Here is a 21,266-nt window from a genome sequence, read left to right as displayed (position 1 = left end):
CATCGCATTTCGTCTGCAACATTTTACAATTCACGAGGCAGGATAAGTCAAATATCCTATCCTCGGTAACCATAAAAACGACAACAACAAACGGAGAAGAAGGAGAGGAAGGAAACGAAGTAACGAAATCACATAATCCACTCGAACAGGACGCAAACCAAGCCCCAGATGCAGCATAGATGAAGGAAGCTGAGGCAAACGAACGGAAAACCAACCCCGGACTCACGAGATGACAGTCGAAACACCCACACCCGATATCCAAAGTCGACCAATTGATAAGTCCCATGATACACGGAACATATGTACAGGCAGTACTATATGAACAAACAACCCAGAAGACGACATCCCAAGGCAGACTTCAAGCAACAGCAACTACAACGGCTTCTGGGAGGGCAGCATGGTAACATATTTAGGAGAACAGTAAAGAATTTAATATAAAACCAACACGTAACATTGATAATGATCTCTTCAATGTAATTATCAACTCATTAACAAAGGGGAGATGAACAGCCCCACAATGGTAAACACCTAAAAATGCGCAACCAACAATTCTAAGGTTGACCTGAAAGAACTCGCCACTAGCGAATTTGCAAACGCAGCGGCTTAAGTCGCGGTGCACATAGCACAACAAACGTGAGTCACTGTGTTGCTCGAAGAATTAATGATTGTTTATAGGTATCCGCGGTAAATAATCGATTTCCAATGACACCGGCTGCAGGTGTTTATACGATTGTATAGAATTTGGCTGTGCCAATATTAATTAACGTAATTATTTACATAGGCGAGGCGTTTTTATGATTGTGAGCGCATCGATACAAATGCATAATTATGTTCGGGAAATAGAGCGTTCAACTACTTACGAATAGCTTTAGTTAGAACAAGAGAACACGAGGTTCTAGCGAGAACCGAAGGCTCACTAACACTAAACCAATTAGGAAGTACTCACGTTCGGGGAACCTTCGTAAAATAATAGAAGACAGCAAGAGTTACTTTAAGATAGAGGAGGATAGGAATACATTAACATAAAAATTACAAACGAAGGAGAAAGATAGAAAGCGATGCGACACTAATACAAATATAATGTCAATCGCATGCTGAACAGGGATAGATAGTCAATAATTGAAATTTTGCTGAAGTAAGCAAGAAATTTACTATATAAACTTCAGAAGATTTAGAATCGAGGCTTTTTTTCTTTTTCTCCCTTTTTCAATTAACTCGATCAAGGCTGGGCCCCATGTACTGTGCGTACCTCTGGCTGCCAACAACCGAGATCGATTTTAAGTTTCGAATAGTTAGGCGCGAAAAGAATCGCGAGTTACGGCAGTTTAGAATAGTTTAAAAAAAACGTGTAACCAAGTAGGAATAATATACATTTGATGAATTTTTCAAGAGACCAATTTGTGTTTTCGTTCTTGTTTTCCGCGGGTGCGTGAGTTGCTCGAAATCGTCGGGAAGTATACACGGTGCTTGTGTGGTATTTTAGGAAATACGGAACAGTGAACGCCGCATATCATGCGGAACGCCTTTTGTGATCTTGTAACATTAGGAAATATCGAAACAAGTTTCGGTGCTTGTGGCGCCGCATGTATATAATGAAACTAAAGAAAATTTACTGCCAAATTATACATATACTAGAGGGGATAATATAATATTCGGGTGGCCATTTTTAGTGTTTTTGGTCATTATCCTGTTGGCGAATAAAATTCCTAATTTCCTTTTTCGTATTTTCGATGACATTATAAACAATCCGCGATAATCTGTCCGTTGCAATGTAATCACAAACGGCAGATAAACTGTCAACGGTGTAGTTTTTTATCCGCACCAGATTTTGTCCGTCAGTATAATGTAATCACCATCCAGTCATGCGAAAAAACTCCGTCACGTCAATCAAAAAAACTGTTAAAAAAGAGTGCGTTGGCAGTCAAACTTGACCGTGACAGTCTTTTGTCTGCGCCTAATGTAATCACGCTGGCAGTCAAATTTGTGACTGTAGAAAATTGACAAGTCCGCGACAGATAAACTGTTGCAGAGAAACTGTCTAATGTAATCGTAGCTTTAAGCTACGATTACATTAGACAGTTTCTCTGCACAGTTTTGCCTTTTTTGACTGGCTGCTAATGTAATCGGTATACAGTTGTCCGCAGGCAGTGAAAATATTTATGACTGTACGACCGTGTGCGGATAAAGTTGGCAGATAAACTGTTGCAATGAAATCATAGTGTAATCACAGACTAACAGACATAACACTATGAGGAAATTCCCTCAAAAAACATCGATCCGACAATTTTTCCAGAACACTAGCTCCACCTTTTACTCACAGTCCCAAACACTCATTTACTGGTGGGTTACCCCTTCGGTTTGGGAACAATTTCTCACTAGTGGTGTATCCCCCATATGCTTGTTCATATGTCAGTGGCGCCATAATTTCAAATGTGGCCAAAGTCTCAACTACAAATATATTTAAAATGACCGTTAAAGCGGGCGAAGCTTTGTCTTTGAGTGTTATGTCTGTTAGTCTGTGGTGTAATCACATCTCGCAGATAAACTGTCAAGACTGTGCGGTCAAATTTGACTGTTTCTGCAACTGTACTGCAGAACTTGACTATCACGGATATTTTGTTGTTTTTTGGACTTGTCATTTCGCAATTTATCAATCTTTCCGCGCGTTGTGTCGTGTTATTTGAAAAAATAATTTAATCGGGAAGCTATTGAAATTCTTGAATTAAGTAGTGCCAAGCGAATGATATTGTGAACAATGGAGATCCTTGATGAAGCATCTGCCGGTAGCGATTCACCACAAATAAAGAAATCCCGACGCATTCTGACTCATAAATGGACACATGAAGAAATACTCCATTTAATTCGACTCGTAGAGGAGCGCTCGGTAGTGTGGGATTTTAGTGATCCTGATTACAGAAAACTCCCTGTTCGAGATTCTGCGTGGCGTGAAATAGCATCCTGCTTGAATGATAAATTTTCACCGACTGAGCTAAGCGTTAAATGGCAAAACTTGCGTACACAATATAGAAAGGAATGGGCAAAGCTGAAATATACAAAATCTGGTCAAGCAGCCGGTAGTCGAAAATCAGGCTGGCAATATTTCGATGCGCTCACTTTTGTTTCAGCAGCAGAAAACAAATTGAGAAACGTCTCGATTTCCAGCGCTCCGGAATTAGAAACGGTAATGAGATCAATAATGTACTAACCTTGACAGCAATATTATTTTTCTTCAAATACACAGGACGAATCACTTGATACCGAGGATTCTGTACCAGTCATCCCCTCGCCTGTGTTCCCAGTTACTAGATCGGAAAATGATCGCACTATTCCGGACTTATCGAGCGGCTGCGCTATCAGAAAAAAAGCAAGACAGGCTAACGTGTCAGTCTATGCAGAAAAGTTGGAACGGGCAATTGATATGCTTATGGAACTGGACGATGAACTTCAGAACTTTGGTAACTATATGGCAAGTTTACTGCGCAGTGTTGGTGATGTCAATGAGTCGCGTCGAATCCAGCTAAAGTTAATATCCGTTGCCTGTCAATGCATTAGTGAGTTAGAAGCTGGACCATCTGTAAGGACGATACAGCAAGCCGTATCTACACATTCAATTCCTGGAGCAGATACACGTTCGGTGGACAGCTCGGCGACTGATATTTACTCTGAACCAGTAGAGATAGCTGCTGCATCATCAATGGAACCACCGTGTCAAGTTCCAATAAATGAAAATAATCCGCATGAAGGACAAAGTTCGTTTATGCCAAGAGGGTCCAGTGTTGCTCCGTCGATTTCTACATCATCTACAGAAACTCAAGATGAATCGAAGGTTGTAATCATGCAAAACACCGATGGCCAATTTCTACTTTGCACCGAGAATGGGACTATTTTGCAAAAACTCGTTGTCAGTCAGGATGGAGGAAATATTCGCGTCACAGGGGACAACGGTGCAGCTGTTGATGAGAGCATTAAGACAAACATAGTGTCGTTCTTGAGACTATTTAATGATGCTTGATTCCATTCGCGATTGTATGCATATGAATGTGTCTACTTTCCTTTAAATAAAACCTGTTTCAATCCACCTAGTGGTGCAATTATTCCTTTCTCAATCCTGAACACTAGGATCCCATAGTTTTTATTAAGTCTGTCTGTTTAATACGGCACATAAAATTTAGTTTGAAGGTGCCGATTTCTTTGTTCTACATTTATGGATTTGTAAAACTATGAGTTTACATTATTTTAAAGATATTTTTTTATATTTTGAAGCTAAGGGGGGCAATTTCATCTGTAACTTATACTAGGAATACTGGCACCCCAGCATGTTCCAGTTATTCTGCGAAGAAAACTGATCCTTTGTTGGCATTTCTGTTTTAGATACTTAATTTGGTATCACCAGGTTCCTTTCGAGTCGAAGAACATCCCGAGATATTTTACTATGAAGACCTGAGCGATTGTTTGACCCATTATTAGAAGCTGTAGTTGTGCTCGTTAACTTTTTGTTAGAAAATAGAGCTAGCCGTTTTCTCCGAAGAATTCGATACCTAGCTTAATAGCCCAAGTAGACAAATTGTCTAAGATATTCTGTAATGGTTCTTGTAGGTCTACAGCTTTGGGTCTCATAACAGAAACGAAACCACCGCTGCAAGTTGTTTTAACGTGTAGGAATTCTCAAGACATTCATCAATGTCATTGACATAAAAATTGTATAGGAGGGCGCTAAGACATGAGCCCTGGGGAAGACACATGTGCCATGTAGCTAAATCTCAACGTTGACGAATCGCCATACGAGAAGTAGGGTGATGAGCCCATTTTCGCCATGTTTCTATTATCACCTTACCCATTTGAAGCCGTTGCTTGGAGCGGTGTCTGCCATCTTTGTTCAACGCATTGAGTCAAATGGTAGCGCAACAATAGAAACACTCGATTCGAGTTTTCGTAGTGCTCAAACACGAGAATTTCACTGTTTTCAGCGCATTTGTGTTATTATATTGATTATTAACAATGAAGCAAAGCTGTTGATGTCAATTTATACGCATTCCATTGATTGTGGGCCGAGAAATTAATGAATTAGTGAGGCATACTGCTTAGTATGGTGAAAATAGGCAGTTTACCCTACATGTTCTTTTTGTACAACAAATTCAGCAAAAAGTTGTTCAAAGTTGGTGAAAGACCATGCTGGTGCAGCTTTTTAGAAAAAAATGTTCATGGAAACTAAATCAAAAACCGCCCTAATGTCCAAGAAAACTGATGCCATTTGCTCTGCACGAGCGTAGGCAATTTGAATTTCCGTTGATAACAACCCAAAGCAATCGTTCGTTCCTTTGGCTTTGAGGAAGCCAAATTGTGTATCTGACAGAAAGCCATTTGCTTCGACCCAATTGTCGAGACGGAAAACTTATTAAATAAAATCGAATTCGAACGGTATGAATATTCCACGCTTTGGTTAGAAATGTTTTGGTTTCGCATACGTCGAGCCTTGCCTCAAAAAGTACTCATCGATGTTTCTCTCCTAAATCAGTCAACGAACCAACGCCAATAACCACATTTCTTGGCTTTCATCAAACTATTCCTTCGCGATTATAACGTCGCATACTGTCAATAGCTAGCCGTCGTCCCTGAAGGTCTTATATGCGGTGGCCTTCTCCGCGTACACGTCTGAATATTCTTTGTCCCAACACGGATTGAGAGAACGTCGCGACGGGTACTCGTTCCGTCTGAGCTTGAATCGTGGCATCGAGAATCAAGTTGGACAAACATTTGTACTCTAGCTCCGGAAGAAGTATTTGTGTCGAGTCGATGGTTTGGGATATCGCGGCAGCATAGCTCTCCCAATCAACGTTTCATGTGAGCAGAGCCTTAACATGCGGTTGGCCAGGTTGGTCCAAGTCAAGGGTGCCAACCTGAGGGGGGCGCTACAATCTCGATCTACTTTATAAAATTAGTGAGGTTAAGTCATAAAATACATAAGTCAGGATAGGAGCATCATTCCCAGGTACACACAAAATTACTATATGAAAGTCGAACTGAAAAAGAAAACCAAAGCAGACAGCAAAAAGGTGCAAAACTGAGACTCCGCCAACGGTACCAGAAGACCACGCTACGGCTCTGCATGTGAGGTAATACGAAACATTGATACATGTCGATGGCCTTAAGCCATTGGTGATTGAGATTAAGATTGGCAAATGGTCGCTACAGTGTGGACAGGGATTACCTTTCACGAACAATCTAACAGTTTCGAAGTCGAGAAGAGGGATAAGTCCAATGCGCTTGGCCGCACAATTGAAGTTATCGCAAAGATTGTGAATAAAGGTAGATCGATTATCATCATAAAGACAACCCCATGCCGTTTAGATCCATTAGTTTTTTGGCACTCGCTACATCTGGATGTATTGTTGAGCGCCTACTACGTTACGTCAGTCGTTTAGTAGTTGGTCTCTTGCTCAAGCCGAAAGTTCTAGTTTGATTGCACAGGTAGATATGCCTAGAAATGGCTCTGGACCAACAAATATGTTTGATGAGCCACGCCTGGATAATTCGTCGGCCACTTCGTTACTACCGATTTCTTGTTACTATGTTTTAATTGCCGCAAGGTTCTACTGTATCGATTTTGTTGGCTATTTTCGGCAAATTTGAGACTAAGAGAAACGAAAGCAATGAAATTGAAAGACGGATAGGTATTCAAGAGCGAATCAGTTATAAACTTAGAACGGAAAACTAGAACTAGGCAGACTCATATGGGCATGATCGAAAACCCTTGACTTTCCTTTCGATCATGCCCATATGAGTCTGCCTAGTTCTAGTTTTCCGTTCTAAGTTTATAACTGATTCGCTCTTGAATACCTATCCGTCTTTCAATTTCATTGCTTTCGTTTCTCTTAGTCTCAAATTTGCCGAAAATAGCCAACAAAATCGATACAGTACCGATTTCTTGCATGCTTGTAGTTTCGTTTCTTACAGACTTTCGAGCAGGTGTATATTGCATATACCTCTGCCTGAAAACTGTAGGCCACTTCCCCATTGCTATCGCTTCATTAATTCTTGGTCCGTAAGCTCCCGAGCCAGTCTGCTTTCCCATTTTAGAACCATCCGTATAGAATGATATTGTATCTTAAGGTAGTATGGGACAACCTACATCTGACGATCCACTATGTGGACCTCTAACGTTCTAACGATAACTGGCGAGATGCTGGAAGAGGTTGAAATGCTGTAAGTGGAGACCCCCAACACAATAAAAAACTATTGGGATTTTCGATTGATTGACACCGGTGTAGTGGAGTGCACTGGACCTGCACTATTTTTGCACTTTCTAGCAGAAGTGCAGAAAACTGGGTATGTTCCATACACACTTCTGCTAGAAAGTGCAAAACCAGTGCACTCCACTACACCGGTGCACATCAATCGAAAATCCCATATATGAATGGAGCCAGGTTACAGCTAATTCACCATACAATGAAGTTGGAATGCATCCGGGATGCTGCGCCGAAGACCAAGCGAAATAAAAATAAGCTGAACAGCGCGTTCCGGCTCATGGTCATGCGTGTCGCGAGCGCTTGTAGAATCATGTCGTGGAAGGCATATGCGTCATAGTCGGCATTATCCCTATCTTCATTACCATATAATTACTCTTAATTATTGCGAATACGGGGTACGAAAGATTGCGAGAGCTGACTCGATGGCCAAGTAGTAACAGAATTGGGATAATGCGGAGAACATAAGATGGACCCACCGGCTATTTCCGAATGTGTGTTTGTGGGTGAACAAAAATGACGAAGAGATAGACTTCCACATAACGTGTTCCTATCTGGTCACGCCTGCTTCAGAAAATACCTATGTCGCACTACAGATGTGTAAAGACGAAAGGGCATAGGATACCGTCAGTAGAGTAGTCGCTCAGATTCTAGTGGAATTATAAAGGAAATGGAGAAGAGATCAACAAAGTCGTGATCAGAACTGACAGTTCGAAAATGACACCTTGCCGGTTACCCCATGGAGTACGCCAGATCCACCGCCGGGAACTAGCTAGAGTAGTTCGCGTCGATGCACCAGTTGTAGGTCGTCGAGGCGCCATCGTACCGGACGTAGGGTTACAGTCGTACTCGACGGACCGACCTCGACACCCTACCCGCCCGTGAGCAGGATAAATCCACCGCTAGAGACTAGATCGAGTGCGTCGCATTGAAAGGCCAAAAGTGGGTCGTTGGGGCGCCAGCAAACCGGAAGTTTAATAACATCCGGAACCGCAGAACATACCTGAAAGAAATTCTACCGCCGGGGAACTCTAGTCGGAGTGGGGTGGATTCACCGGCGGGGACTATCGGAGTAGAAGTTTGGAGCTAAATGACTCAAGTAAGCAGATGAGCTGAATTCAGAGAACGATGAATTACAAAAGGGAAAGCCGGGAGCTAAACGGCTCAAAGGACGAGTGATGTAACAGCTCAAGCAAGACTGCGAGTAATTCGTGAGCAACAGAAATGTGAAGAATTGTAATCAGCCTGAAGAAGTGTATTGCAGTCCCGTGGGTAAAAAGTATGGAAGAAAGTAACTATTGTTTTGTGGTTAGGCGAGGCGCATAAGTGAGTCCCACACTGTGTCAACATACTACACTGTCCATTATCGCAAGTCAGTCCCATGTTCTATGGGATTCCCTATTTACATGGGACTGACTTGCGATAGGCACTACAGGCCAGGCTTTTGAACTGTACCATTAAATAATCGCACACCCTGTCATTTTCCGATCTCGACAAACTGAGTGAATTGGCGTATGACTCTCGGCGCTCCAGGCCTTGATTGGAAAATTGAGTTTCAGTGTGATTGTATTATCTTCTATGAGGACGGCAAAAATAACAGGTTCGCAGTAATTATATAAAAACATTTATCTATTCAAAAATATATTTAAATATACTTAAATTGCCAATTTACTTCGCCTTCTTCCATAAAGTAGTTTTGAAATTCATTGCGAATAGCCTGTGCATTATTGGATATGTATCGTCTGCTCTCTTGCTCCAAGTTTGTAAAATTATTGCCAAATCCTTCGTTACGCCAATGACCTGGAGTAACTGAGCCATTTTCATCAATCTGATCAATCATTGTTCTAGGAGTATAGTTCGTTGGATTTTTCATTGAGAGATAATTGTGTAACGCGCAACAAGCTAATGTAAGGGTCCGGGTTTTAGCTGCGTCCAAATTTATTGCATTACGAAAAACCCTAAAACGGACTGAAAGAATCCCGAACGCGTTTTCTATTATTCGCCGCGTGTGTGACAATCGAAAATTGAACACACGTTGAGCACTGGTTAAACCACGGCCGCTGTACGGTTTCATTATGTTGGGACGGAGCGCAAGAACATATGGTACTGGTGTAGTACGCTGTGGCAGTGGTACTAGTTGCGGGATGTGTAATTTGTTCTTCACCATCGCATTAGCAAAACTACATTTATTGTATACGCCACCATCCGATACTCGTCCATTACAGCCAACGTCCACATAAATGAATCTGTATTCAGCATCTGCTATTGCAAGCAGTACGATACTGTTTGTACCTTTATAATTATAGTAGACACTTCCCGAGTTAGGAGGAGCAACCATAATAATATGTTTACCATCCATCGCACCGAGACAATTTGGAAAATGCCAACGATCTTTGAATTTTTCAGCAATTGATTTCCATTCACTTTCATTCGACGGCATCTATAATTGGAGAAATATGTCCCATTTTTTCAAACTGTTCACATATATGAGAGCTGCATATAAACAAAACATTACCTTCAGATATAGCGGAGCTAAGACATTGTAAATTGCATCTAAACACTCAGAAACTACTGAAGAGATAGTGCACTGTGGAATTCTAAACAGAAATGCAAGTGACCGAAATGATTCTCCCGTTGCCAAGAACCGCAAGGTAACTGCAAGACGTTGTGTGGCCGAAATGCTTTTGCGAAACGATGTATCCATTATAGATGTACGAGATGACACAAGCTTCAGCAGCTCTTCGTAGTTATCTGCATTTATACGTAAAAACTCACGGAACTTGTTTGGATCGCCACTAGATAATTCCGTCATGAGCTTAACATGAAAGCCGTCAGTATCCCGTTTGCGAATAAAATCCGAAATCCATATTCTTCGGCGTTTAGAATGACACTGTATTCCCAAAACTATAGCAGCTAACTTCCTTTTTCGTGTTCTCGATGATGACATTATAAACAATTCGCGATAATCCGTCCGTTGCAATGTATTCACAAACGGCGGATAAACTGTCAACGGTGTAATTTTTAATCCGCAACAGATTTTATCTGCCAGTATAATGTAATCACCATCCAGTCATGCTCAAAAACTCCGTCACAGTCAATCAAAAAAACTGTCAGAAAAGAGTGCGTTGGCAGTCAAACTTAACTGTTGCAGTCTTTTGTCTGCGCCTAATGTAATCAAGCTAGCAGTCAAATTTGTGACTGTAGAAAATTGACAAGTCTGCGACGGATAAACTGTTGCAGAGAAACTGTCTAATGTAATCGTAGCTTTAGTCGATTTATTTAAAACTTTATATACACATTTTATGTAAAAACATTAGGTATGTTGAGTTGGTGAGATATTTTAATTAAGGGGTTTTTTATTCAAACAAGGGTGGAATTTTTCTTAAAAATTGCAATTTTTATTTGAAATGAGTAAAAACCCTGAACGAATAAGCGAATCATCGATACTGTTTCAAGCCGCTCTGCTCAATGTCTACCAAGTATGCGTAGTCGTGTAACCATCTTCTCTTTGACGTGACGTCCTTAAGTGTTTATTCGAGGTTCCAAAGTAGTTTTCTATCGCTTCATTTTCTTAGTTGGATTTCTCACTTTGGTTTGAATCCTTTGGATCTGATCTTGAATCTATTTGGTCTACGGTTATGTAGTTTCGAATTATTTTCGTAGTCATCAACCAATATGAGTTTTCCAGGGACTGAATAACTTATTGTTGTGACCAACGGGAAATGTATGCGACGATGCGAGAGACGGCACCCGTCAGCAATTGTCGTAGAGGGAGAAATTTGTTCAGATTCAAGAATAAATCACTTAAACGCACTATCGTAACTTTTGGTAGTATTTTGGCGGGTATATTTACGTGTGCTCCACTCGGTGGTTATCTCTAAACTAAACTGATAGTTGAGCGGCAGCCGAACCTTCTCGCTTATCAGTGCGTGCTTGTAGGTACTAGTGCAAGTAATATTTGCATCTGTGAGTGAGGGGGTTTGTTGTGCTGGTCGAATAATATTTTTATGGCACGACGCGACTGGCCGTATGTTGCATCGTTGTAGCAACATCGCCGCCACCCTTGAAAATAACAATTTTCTACAAACTAACAAATGAAAATTATTTAAAGAAAAAATTACAAATAATAAGATTTAACTTAATTCTTAATCTAAATCCAAGCGACCACTGCAGTATGCGGCATATTGTCCTCCTTCTCATCCATCGGCAGTAAGCAGATCTTGGTGATCGGCCGTACGATGACTCCCCGGCTAGTGCTCAGTGAAGCAACTCGCACCAGCTTGTCTTTACCTGGGTGAACGGCAATTATTCGAGCCAATGGCCACTTCACCGGCATTTGAAGTTCGTCATTGGGTTGATAAACCTTGGAGTCTCGTTGCAGCTTTTGAAGATATTCTGTCCGCCAATGATACCAGAACTGCTGATAGATTCGTTGCAGACGTTGATAATGGTCCAGACGGTTCAGCGGCAATCGATGCAACTCTGGTTCAGGCAGGCAGTGCATTGTGCTACCGATCAGGAAGTGCGCAGGGGTTAGCGCAGCGATGTCATTCGGACCCTCACTCAGCGGTACGATAGGACGCGAGTTCATGCTCGCTTCGATCTGCGTTAGTAGGGTGGTCAGATCCTAAAAGGACAGCCTTGAATTGCCGAGCTGTCGGTACAGTTGACGTTTGGCCACCTTAACCGCCGCCTCCCACAATCCTCCAAAATGTTGGGCCTTTTTTTACAATGGAGAAGACCTTTACGTCTTAGCCCTGTACACGTGCTATTGGTAGGGTCCAATCTACCACACGGGGTGCACTGGGGGCGTGTCGGGCTCGAATGGTGACCAGCCATTAATACCGACTAAACTCCATTGGGCTCCGCCATCATTCCTCCCAGGAACTACCTCTCGGTATTACTTCTGGGGGGATGGCTGTACTAAATGTACTCATTCACTCTCACTCACGCGTTCATACGTCCTGTATGAGGCTTACTTGGGTGCTCTCTCAATCGCACTTTGATTCACTCTCAAACACTCCCACATGAGGCTGACTTTTGTGCTCACCTTTTTCGTTCCTTGCGAGGCTGACTTGTGTGCTCACCTTACTCATTCCTTGCTAGGCTTACTTTTGTGCTCGCCCCACCCATACCATGTGAGGCTGACTTGGGTGCTCACCCTATCACCTGATTCACTCTCAATCGTGCCACTCTATTGTACCTTTGTCACTCCCCCTGGCATCCCATGTGGGACATTTTTCTTAGGCCCCACTTCTGACATACCATGCGAGGCTGACTTGTGTGCTCACCTTTTTCATTCCTTGCTAGGCTGACTTTTGTGCTAGCCTCTACCATACCATGTGAGGCTGACTTTTGTGCTCACCCTTAACATGCCGTGTGAGACTGACTTGGATGCTCACCCTTTCACTCCTCTGCCACGCCATGAGGTATCGATAGCTAGGTCCCAGCATACTACGCTACGACCCTCCCGTCTTGGCATGAGGCAGTCCACTTATACGCCTATACACTCACTCTTCTGTCTTGCTTCGGGGTGGCTGGGTTTACCCCTTACGCGGTTGCCATTCGCTGCGCCAAACCGGCATGAACAGACTATTCACTCCCTTTTTTTTGCGCTTGGCCATTTTCGCTCCAGCTAACCAATCACTAGTTAGCCGTGCCCGTCATCTGTTGCTCGGTTCGCCAGATTACTTGTAGCCTACTGGCAATCTGGATGGTAGCAGCCGAGACTGCGTTCCACTTCTCCACCGATTGACACATCCGCTGAATAAGGGTATCAGGGGTTGTGCCCCAGCCACAGACGTCAAGCATTGCTCTTCTTTCGACGTCGAACCGATGACATACGAACAGTATGTGTTCGGCAGTTTCGTCTACACCTGGGCAGTCCGGGCAGACTGGGACCTCCGCGTGCCCCAACCTGTGGAGGTACTGTCGGAAACAGCCATGGCCTGACAGGAATTGTGTCAGGTGGAAGTGAATTTCCCCATGGGGTCTTCCCACCCAGCTCAATATGCTAGGTATCAGCCGGTGGGTCCACCTACCTTTCGAGGAGTTGTGCCACTCACGCTGCCATCTGGCGACCGAGGTCACCCTGGTGCGCTCGCGGGCTCCCCTATTTCCACGTAGCTCAAAGCACTCCTCATCTTCCCGAATGACCAGCCCGACTGGCATCATGCTCGCTATCACGCAGGATGCATCGTGTGATACCGTGCGGTAGGCAGATATCACTCTGAGGCACATCACGCGGTAGGTTCTCTCCAGTTTCTGTAGGTAACTGGTTACCCTCAGTGCTCTTGACCATGACGGGCCGCCGTACCTGAGGATAGATACGGCAACGCCTGCCAGTAACCTACGTCTACTGGCGCACACCTTTGAGCTGTTGGACATCATTCTCGATAGAGCCGCAACAGCAGTCGACGCTCTCTTGCATGTATAGTCGACATTGCTGCCGAAGGTCAGCTTGTCGTCTATAATGACTCCGAGAGACTTCAGACTTCGCTGTGCAGTGATCGCGACTTCTCCCACATGGATAACTGCATGTTGTGCCGACTTGCGGTTGTTGACGATAACTACCTCCGTCTTATGATGAGCGAGCTCCAGGCCTCTCGCGCTCATCCATTCCTCCACCGTGCTGATCGCGTGTTCTGCGGTTAGTTCTACCTCAGGAATTGACTTCCCGTAGACCTCCAAGGTTACGTCGTCAGCAAAGCCGACGATCTTGACTCCAGGAGGGAACTTCAGTCTCAGAACCCCGTCATACATGAGGTTCCATAGCACCGGGCCTAGGATCGAGCCCTGCGGGACTCCGGCGGTAATCGGAACCCTTTTCTGACCGGCATCGGTCTCGTATAGCAGTACGCGGTTCTGGAAGTAACTTTCCAAGATCCGGTACAGACCCACCGGTAGGCTAAGCCGGTGTAACGAGAGCGCGATGGCATCCCAGCTTGCGCTGTTGAATGCGTTCTTCACGTCGAGTGTCACTAACGCACAGTATCGAATACCTCGCCTTTTTCGTTGGATCGCTATCTTGGCAGTATTTATCACTGAGTTGAGAGCGTCCACTGTGGACTTACCCTTCCGAAAGCCAAACTGGTTGCTTGACAGACCGTCCCACAGTGGCACGACTTAGAACAAAAGGTGGACTAAAGTCCAAACTTTTCCGTATCGGTTCATATAGGACGTCTTTATGTAATTTTGGTACGCTGAATTCGTTTTCGATATTAAAACATTTCAAAAATAAACATTTACTATTCATTAGGGTGTCTCAAAAAAATTTTTTTTTTCTAAATCGTTCTTAAAATTTGTGTATATTAATTTTCGTGTGCTAAACCGTTTTTGATATTAATATCTGCAAAAAAAATTATTATACATTAGGGTGGCTCAAAAATAATTATTTTGCTGTGAAGGTTAAAAAATTTTTTAAAGACATTTTTGTACGCTGAATTCTTATGTTGGTTATAGAAAATAGAAATTAACTTTACTATTTATTAGAGTGGCTTAAAAGTAAATATTTTGTCTTTTATAAAGATTTCTTTCAATTGTAATTTTGGAATTTATTTTCCGTATTGAAACGAATTGATTCTCATTATGTGGCTTTAGAAATGACTATATTATTTTTAAGGATGAAATAAGATGTGATCGATTAATTTTGGAACGTTTAATTCATTAGTGGGTTACTTGGTATGAAAACTCCATTTTTTTCATTTTCACAACAAACATTTTGAGCGTCTTAGTGGAATATTGATTACATTCACTAATCAACAAGATGGTTAACGATTTTGTTTTCGCAGGTGTGTTTTAAGTTGCTTATATTGCTTATTTCATACCTTAAATTAAAATAAATCCAAAATCCTTTTTTCGCGTTAATGGTTCATTTAAAAATGGTCTTATTTTATTAGGGTAATATCGCATACCTTTAAGCTATATCAGCGCTATGCAAACTCGAAAAAAAAGTCTTATCAAATGACTAGAACTCAACTGTGTTCACTCAATTTGACAGTTATTGCGTAAGTTAGCAAACATAGTTCATGAAACATTTTATGACACATTTCAGATGGTTGAAAATATTGACTGAATTTTAAACATTCTTAATTCCTTTACCACTTAAAAACCATACTTCCCATTCGGCTCCTTACTCTTGATCACTAGTAAAACCCTTGTAAATCATGCTCTAAATGCTATTATTGCTGTGCATAAATTAGTGTCATTATTCTAGTCATAAAGTGAATATTCAAATTAAATATCAGTAATAACCATGCGTCTCCATTCACAGTTTTTTCAAATTTTGACTGCTTATCGCAAGTTTTCGCAAAACTAGCATAGGCTCATTTTAAAGAGAAAATGAAAAGCTTTCGAATGAGCATAGTGTGATCGCGGGCATTCACGGGCGTCGTTGTTGTTATCGCTTTAGAAGTTCGAATTCAATAAAAATTCATGACAAACAGTTATCTAAACACTGACTAAACCAACTAGTGACTTATTTTTGGCGATTTTACGATGTAATTTTATCACACGGATTATTTTGGTGAAGTAACGCAATTCATAAAATCAACCGTTTCTTTGAAAAACGAGAATAACCGTATGTAGTTCCTATGGTCAAATAATGCAAAAAACACTTGAGTTATGCCCTTCAAAAAGCTGTCAAAAATTCATTTTGCATTCAAATCACCTAAAATCTCGCGAAAATGTCTCTAATGGCTCAGTTGATACGAGAAAAATACTACTGAGAATATCGCATAACCTTCATATATGGACTTAAGTCCGGGCTCGTCCCACTGTGCGTCCGTACCTTCCGCGTACGGGGTTAGCCTGTTGAGGATGATCCTCTCAAGCAGTTTGCCAGTCGTGTCTATCAGACAGATTGGTCTGTACGCCGATGGGTCGCCTGGCGGCTTCCCGGACTTCGGCAACAGCACCAATTTCTGCCTTTTCCATCTATCGGGGAAACGGCACTCGTCAAGGCATCTCTGCATAGCTAGCCTGAACATGTTCGGGCTCGCTATGATAGCTGCCTTGAGAGCGTTGTTTGGAACTCCATCCGGCCCTGGAGCTAGTTCATTGCTAGGGATTTAGCCACTGCGAGTTCTTCATTCGTCACTGGAGCCACCATTTCGGCCGTGCCCGCACTGTCTCGTAGTGCAGGTGGCCAGGGGCTTGTGGCTCGAGACGGGAAGAGTACTTCGATAATCGTTGCCAACCGGTCCGGAGAGCGTTCTGGGGGAGAGGAGCTCCCTTTGGTCTTGGCCATCACAATCCGGTAGGCGTCACCCCACGGATTCGCGTTGGCACTCTCACACAGGTTGTCGAAACACGCTCTCTTGCTGCTATTAATAGCCTTGTTAAGGGCCAATTTCGCAGCTCGAAACACTTCACGGCGGTTCTCTCTTGCATCCTCGGTGCGAGCTCTTTGCATCCCACGTCTAGCTCTGAGGCAGGCTGACCGTAGAGCTGCAATCTCGGCACTCCACCAGTATACCGGGCATCTACCGTTTCTCGGCAGTGTTTTTCTCGGCATAGTGGCGTCGCACGCGCGTGATAGAACAGCTACCAGCGCATCCCCGCTTAGACTGTCGGTGTTGGCCTCCAGTCTCAGGGGCGCGGTGAAAGCTTCGCTGTCGAAGTGATTGGACTTCCACCCGCGTACCTGACAGGGATCTCCCGCTCTCGGATGCTGCACACCATAGTTGATCTTAAAGCGGATTGCTAAATGATCGCTATGGGTGTAGCCTTCGTCTACCCTCCATTCCATGCCTGGAGCCAGACTCGGGCTGGCAAATGTTAGGTCAATCCACGCCTCCACGCCGTTTCTACGGAATGTACTAGCGGAGCCATTATTAGCTAGCACAGTATCGAGTTTCGCAAGCGCCTCCATTAGCGCTTGACCCCTGCTATTTGTACAGCGGCTGCCCCACTCCACTGCCCAAGCTTTAAAGTCTCCCGCTATGACTACCGGTTTCCGGCCCACTTGGTCCGACGAGAGCCTGTCGATCATCTGGTTGAACTGTTATATTGGCCACCTTGGTGGGGCGTAGCAGCTGCAATAGAACACACCATTGATCTTGGCAATCGCCACACCCTCGGCGGAGGATTGTATTACCTCTTGAACCGGGAACCGTCCCGTTGTACAGATTGCCACCATTCCAGACCCGTCCGACACCCAATTGCCTTTGCCGGCAGGGATGCGGTACGGGTCTGATAAGAGGGCGACATCTGTCCTCGACTCCGAGACCGACTGCCACAGCAGCTGCTGGGCTGCTGCACAATGGTTAAGATTTAGCTGTGTGACGTTCACGGCTTCTTCTTATTTAACTCACCGAAGGGACACGAAGGTCCGCCCATAGCATGTTTATGGGCTTGCTTCTTAGCGGTGCAGATAAGGCACTTGTGTGCCTTAGTGTAACCCCGCTCTTTATGTCCCTCCTCGCCGCAGCGACGACATAGTTTGAAAATGTTGGGCCTTAGGCGGGCTGAAGTGCCATGTGATTCGTTCGCAGGCTCGGTCAGACGTAATTTGTAGCATCTGCGACTTATCTTGCAGCATTCGGTAGACTTCGTCCAGTTCGCTGGGGGCCCCTTCAAAGTTCTTTCCGTTATCGGAGTACAAGCCACTCGGTAGTCCACGACGAGCGATGAAACGGCGAAGTGCCGACAGGAATCCTTGCGTCGACAGGTCACTCACCAACTCGATGTGTACCGCCTTGGTGCAGAAGCATACGAAGATGCTGATGTACGCCTTAGTTGCAGCAGCTCGCTTGTGTACCGGCTTCAAGTAGACTGGTCCAGCATAATCCACACCAGAAATGGCAAGCGCTCGACTGGGTGCGACTCGATGCAGAGGAAGTTGTCCAATCTGTTCAGTAGTTGGGACAGGCTGGGCTCTGGCGCAACGGAAATAGCTGCGAAGGATGCTGCGAACCAGTCGTCGACCGTGGACTGGCCAGTATTTTTCTCGTAAAGCCGCAAGTGTTAGGCGGCCGCCACCGTGAATAAGGTGGTAGGATTTGGCAATTAAACGAGTGAGGTGATGGTTGCTGGGCAATAGGGCGGGATGTTTGAATAGGAATGGCTGGTCTGAAAGTTTAAGTCTCACCCCTACACGTATGGTCCCCTCAGGGTCTAGAAACGGAGTGAGTAGACGGATTGCAGAACGCTTTCCGACGGCCTTGTTATGCTGCAAATTTTGGATCTCCTCGTGGAATGCATCTGCCTGAGCTAGCTGCGTCAGTTTTTGTTCTGCGTTGTTCAGGTGCTTCACATTAAGCGAAATACTGGGAATCGGACCAGTAAGGGGGAGCGGTTGCGTGCGCGCTTTACAGCGAGCATTGGCGATGAATCGAAGGATGTAGGCTTTAGATCGAAACATCGAAATCTGGCAAATATCGGATTGATGGTACTGTATATCACTTGAGTCCTTGTGACGGCTGTAAACAGCTTTCTGCGTTCCTTCCCGTCTTCTGGGTAATCGGTAAATTTTAAGACTGGCTATTTCGTTCTTGGATTCGACAGCCAATTGGGGCCTCCCTTCCACAATTTGCTGACCAGAAAGTCGTCGACGTGCATGCCGCGTGATATTAGGTTCGCGGAGTTTTCTGTCCCGGATACGTGATTCCAAAAAGCACCATGCGTAAGGCTTTGCATCTCCGATACTCGGTTCGCCACGAAAGTTTTCCATGTGTTAGGAGGTGGTCGCAGCCATTGCAGGGTTGCGGTGGAGTCGGACCAAAAATACGAACCAGCGATTGGAGTTTGGAGCGCCTCGACGATCCGGGAGTGTAATTTGGCGGCAATGTCTGCAGCACACAGTTCTAGGCGAGGTAGTATAATTTTCTTCAAAGGTGCGACTCGGGATTTGGAAGCAAGCAGTTGAACACGAATCTGTCCCGAGGAGTCGACACAACTGGCATACGCCCTTTAGTATGCTTGGGAATACTGTCCGTCGTCTTCTCGAACACGCTGCATGTGTCCAAGGGAGAGGTATTCTTCCATAAACTTATGGTATTCATTCTTCAGTTCAGGATTCCGTGCAAGTCGTTTTTCCAGGACGAGGAAGTTGGGTTGGTGGGATAAATGTACCATGTATCGTCCCTCTGTTGTTCTCGTTGTGGTAGATGAAAATGATTCTTCGCATCGCCTTTCTTCCAACGAATAGGCAGACCGGGCTTGCAGCTCTTCAACCTTCCAAAACTGTTCCACGCTCTCTTCAAGCGTGAATAGGAAAACAGCTACGATGCTACAGGGAGGATTCTGTTTAGCTGAAGGGACCTTATCAGCTGAGCCGGAAATTAGCCATCCGAAAACGCTATAGACGAGCATCGGAAGAGATTTAGGTAGTTGAATCCTGTTTACCGTTGGAAAGAATGCTCGATTCCTAGGATCATGTCAATTGGCGTACGTTTATGGAATTGGGGATCCGCAAGGAACAGATTTGATGGAAGCTTCCAGTAGTCCACTGGAATATCGTGGACGGGTAGATCGGGGGTTACTTTTGGCAGTATTAAAGGGCGAACACGAAATTATTGCGACACATTCAACAGGGCATAACTTTTTTGCCATTGGGTAAAAATCAACCAAATTTTGCACTCTTTCTCATTGATGTGTATTGTTTACATGCTGTCAAACTCGAAGTCGTGTTTTTCGATTCAATGAAAATGGAGGTGAACCAACGCGAGTCGAGAGAACAAATTCTTTCCAAACACCTGGAATTTCCTGACCTGTTGCACCGGCAGTTGGGAAAAATGTTTAACATTCACGATTCAACCGTCTCCAGAGTGTTGAAGCGGTTCCAGGAGCGGTTAATGTTGGACCACGGCAAAGGAGCTGGAAGAAAACCAGGACCGGAGAACAAAAAGACGGAGGGAAAGGTGAAGCGGATGATTAAAGCAAATCCCAACGTCTCAAGCCGTGATACCAGAAGAGAGCTGGACTACATACATACAAGGTACAGAACTTCCCAAACCGCGATAAGCGGCAACAATCGACGGCTAAAACTCGGGCACGGAAGCTCTACGAGAAGATGCTGACAAAATATGGCTGCTGTGTGATGGACGACGAAACGTATATAAAAGCCGATTTTAAGCAAATTCCGGGGTTGGAGTTTTTCACTGGCAAGAGCAAGTTCTATGTGGACGACAAATTTAAGAAGAAGAAAATGTCGAAGTTCGCCTCCAAATATCTCATTTGGCAGGCCATCTGCTCTTGCGGACTAAGGAGTGAGCCTTTCGTGACAAAGGGCACAGTAAATGGCGAGATCTACAAATCTGAGTGCCTCTAGAAGCGCCTTTTGCCGTTCTTGCAGTAGCACGACGAAGCTCCGCTATTTTGGCCAGATTTGGCATCATGCCACTATTCTAAAAGTGTCCTGGAGTAGTATGAGGCCAATTCTGTCCATTTTGTTCCAAAGGACATAAATCCGCCAAACTGTCCGGAGCTGCGCCCGGTGGAGCAGTACTGGGCAATGATGAAGCGGGAAATTCGGAAGAGCAAGAAGACACTCAAAGACGAGAAGGACATGTTAAGAAAATGGAAAAAACTGAGAAACTGGTACCGGATGACACTGTAAAAACTTTGATGGAGGGCATCAAGCGAAAATGCGTTATTTTTTATACTCAAGGCTTCATCGATTAACTTTTCTTTTGATTTTTGAAGTAAATATATGTATAAAACTACCCCAAAATTTTGGTTTGATTTTAAACATTATAAGAAAATTGGAATGACATTTTCGGTGTCGCAATAATTTCGTGCTCGTCCTTTAAAAACTCGACATTCATCGAAAAATCCAGCTTTCGGGAACGGATCTGGACGTAAACTGATTCTCTAGCGTTTTGCGATTGCTCACCGATTCCTTGAACGATAACATTCGATTTGCTTCGCTTCAGTCGTAGCAGCTGGACCATCTTCTCGGTAATCAGATTTGGTTCAGATACGCAGTCCAAAAGCGCATGTGCGAAATGCTCCTTACCATAGCGATCGATGACCACGATAACCACTGTGAGCATAAACATGTTCTTCCCGGTGCCTTGCAGT

The 21,266-nt window shown here is 44.1% G+C and overlaps 2 protein-coding genes across 11 annotated transcripts in view; both read right to left on the bottom strand.

Moving 5' to 3' along the window:
• LOC131691421 (uncharacterized) overlaps positions 1-21,266 on the bottom strand; it is a 1,322,992-nt gene that overhangs the window by 789,381 nt on the left and 512,345 nt on the right. The gene's annotated exons all lie outside the window — the stretch shown is intronic.
• On the bottom strand, positions 8,667-10,615 carry LOC131691426 (uncharacterized). The gene is made up of 2 exons (XM_058977806.1): positions 9,760-10,615; positions 8,667-9,684 (listed from the first exon to the last, which is right to left on the bottom strand). Exons 1-2 carry the CDS (start codon positions 10,189-10,191, stop codon positions 8,890-8,892), a joined length of 1,227 nt encoding a protein of 408 aa, XP_058833789.1. The 5' UTR covers positions 10,192-10,615; the 3' UTR covers positions 8,667-8,889.

Source organism: Topomyia yanbarensis, chromosome 3 (assembly GCF_030247195.1).
Source record: "Topomyia yanbarensis strain Yona2022 chromosome 3, ASM3024719v1, whole genome shotgun sequence".
Taxonomy (NCBI): Eukaryota; Metazoa; Arthropoda; class Insecta; order Diptera; family Culicidae; genus Topomyia; species Topomyia yanbarensis.
Note: the sequence above shows the minus strand (reverse complement) of the source record. Positions and strands in the feature narration are given on the sequence as shown.

Excerpts from the sequence above, each read along its gene's own strand:
- LOC131691426 (XM_058977806.1), bottom strand. The coding sequence starts at position 10,191 with ATGTCATCATCGAGAACACGAAAAAGGAAGTTAGCTGCTATAGTTTTG. Across the intron at positions 9,685-9,759 it reads TAGCTCCGCTATATCTGAAG|ATGCCGTCGAATGAAAGTGA; the intron begins GTAATGTTTTGT and ends CTCCAATTATAG.